Source organism: Sinocyclocheilus anshuiensis, unplaced genomic scaffold (genome assembly GCF_001515605.1).
Source record: "Sinocyclocheilus anshuiensis isolate Anshui unplaced genomic scaffold, SAMN03320099.WGS_v1.1 scaffold2322, whole genome shotgun sequence".
NCBI classification, from domain to species: domain Eukaryota; kingdom Metazoa; phylum Chordata; class Actinopteri; order Cypriniformes; family Cyprinidae; genus Sinocyclocheilus; species Sinocyclocheilus anshuiensis.
Genome location: NW_015556110.1, coordinates 464,575 through 467,025, shown reverse-complemented (window position 1 = coordinate 467,025; position 2,451 = coordinate 464,575). Strand labels below are relative to the sequence as shown.

Sequence of the window (2,451 nt, the reverse complement as noted above, 5' to 3'; positions counted from 1 at the left end):
ACTTGTTTTTCTTTGTGTGTGTGTGTGTGTGTGTGTGTGTGTGTGTGTATATGTGTGTGTGTGTATAAAATATATATATATATATATATACCTTGCTACATGTACTGCGTTAGGCTAACCAAGACTTGTCATTTGCACTTATATATTGTTGCTCTTTTGTTAGTTTTGACTGCTTTTATTGTCCTCATTTGTAAGTCGCTTTGGATAAAAGCGTCTGCTAAATGACTAAATGTAAATGTAAATGTAAAAGATATGTCGGTCCATATTTTGGTTTTACATAATGGTTTCAGTATCTTTAATCCAACTGACTGTGTGGTCATTGTATATACATTTTATCATAGATTTTTTTAAAATTATATTTAAAATATGGGTGACCGTGTCTCTGTTTCTATTGCAGGCACATCCATAACAAGGACTGGAGTAATGCCCAGAGAGTGGCAGAGGCTCATGATCCGGAAAGTGTGGCAGACATTCTAGTGAGCCAGGCCAAGTTCTGTTTTGACCAGAAGGAATTCCAAAAAGCTGAGGCCTTCCTTCTCCGGGCCCAAAGGCCAGAGCTAGCAATTAAATACTACAAAGTAAGAGTCCTTAAAGCGTAATCTGTACATAGACAATAAAACTAAAATTTTCTTTACTGTAGTAAAATGTCATTAGCTTTGTTTCCATCACCCTGTTTTTATGTGCATTTTGAAGTATCGCATGAGAAACGAGTGATGGAAACGGCAAATTTCGAATAAAAATCCCTTAATTCGCAAAAAAGTTTTTACGCTCGCTTGAGGTGGTTTTTGACTTGTATGAAAAAGGGTTAATGCGAATAAAAGGAGATGGAAACGCATTTGCCGAGTAAATTCCTCCATGCGCATCAAAAAAGTCATGCGACTGCGCAATGGGACGGCAAAACCTAACCAGTGGACCAATCTCATTCCTCAGTATCTGAAATGTTATGGTCATTTTGAAATGTCCGAGAAAAGTCTGTCATCAACATATTTCTGTGTAATTGCCTCCCAGAACTGTTACACGACTGTGTTCCCAAACCGCAGCATCCACCTCTGAAAGCAATGACCGCATTTATTTTGTTTTGTCTGCTCGCTCTGAGGCGCAAGTAATTTATTATATAGGCCTATGAAAATTATTATATTCAGGGGTTTCTCCTACTTTTCATAGTGATATATAGCCTAGTGCCAGTTCTACCAGGAAGTGACGATTTTGTTCTCTTTGATTCATTGGATGGAAACGGTGCTTATTCGCAAATGTTTTAATGCGATATTTCAATTTTGCGCATAAGTTAAATTCGCAACTTTGGATGGAAACCCGGCTACAGATGCCTTTAACAACAACCATGCTGTAGTCATCATCACCATGAAGCACACAGAGATCTAAACTTTCTGAACATTTTTAAGAAAAATCAGGATAGCTACTTTTAGAAGTTTAAGTTTTACCAAACTTTTAATGGATAGTTCACCCAAAAATGTAATTTGAGGGTGTCATGTTGTTCCAAATCCATGTGATTGGGGTCAAACACAAAAGGAGATGTTTTATAATTCATTTTAATGATATTTTATCTGACTGTAAAAACTATCCATTAATTTTTCATTGTTTTTCTCAATTGTACATGATCTTTCTTTAGAAAAACCCCTAATTATTTAGACCATATGAAGATTATTATTTTTTTTTTTACATAATTCATTTTTAATTTTACATAATTGAACTGAATTAGTATGTTAAATTGTAAATTAATAAAAAAAAATTAAACCAAAATAATTCCAACTTTAAATCATGACAGGAATAGAGCCAACAGTTAAATTGACATTAAATTAATAAAATTACAGAAGACTGTAAAACTGATCACGATTATATTTAAAAATAATTTTTTTAGTTTGCATATTAAAAGCTTTGTACGAACAAATGTAAGATTTCTTCTTATTAGCTACATATGAATATTAAGTTATGCAGGCTTTGAAAAACCATATTTCTCTTATCCAGGATGCTGGGATGTGGACTGATGCAATACGGATCTGTAAAGACTATTTGCCCAGCAAGCTGAGTGTCCTTCAAAAGGAATATGAAAGCGAGGGCAACTGGTAAAAGAACTCCTTTACTATCTGTTTCTTTTTTTCTCGTCTTACTTTCATATGTGTCTCATTTGCTGTGTCAGAAAATCTTCCCATGTTTATTGTTCTTCAGAAACTAGGGCTCTGCAGTTGTGCAGAAAAACTAGAAGCTCTGAACTACATTCGGATTGGCTTCCCTCCTTTATTAGAACATGGCAGCTTTTTATCCTAAATTAAATCCATAATGAGCAGCTCATTAACACGCAGACACGCAGTAAATCTGTCTCCACTGATAATTTTCCTATTTTTAATGACTTGTGGGAAAACATCAAAGGCTTCTTCGCTGTCTTCCCTGGGAAGAAAAAGAGAAACATTTTGCATAGTCAGTTCAAGGCCCACT

At 34.9% G+C, this 2,451-nt stretch overlaps 1 protein-coding gene across 1 annotated transcript in view; it reads left to right on the top strand.

Annotated features, from left to right (window-relative positions):
* Positions 1-2,451, top strand: part of ift172 (intraflagellar transport 172) — a 29,090-nt gene that overhangs the window by 14,213 nt on the left and 12,426 nt on the right. The window contains exons 32-33 of the mRNA XM_016470745.1: positions 398-578; positions 1,984-2,081. Of these exons, the coding sequence (XP_016326231.1) occupies positions 398-578; positions 1,984-2,081 (279 nt within the window). The remainder of the gene's footprint in view (positions 1-397; positions 579-1,983; positions 2,082-2,451) is intronic.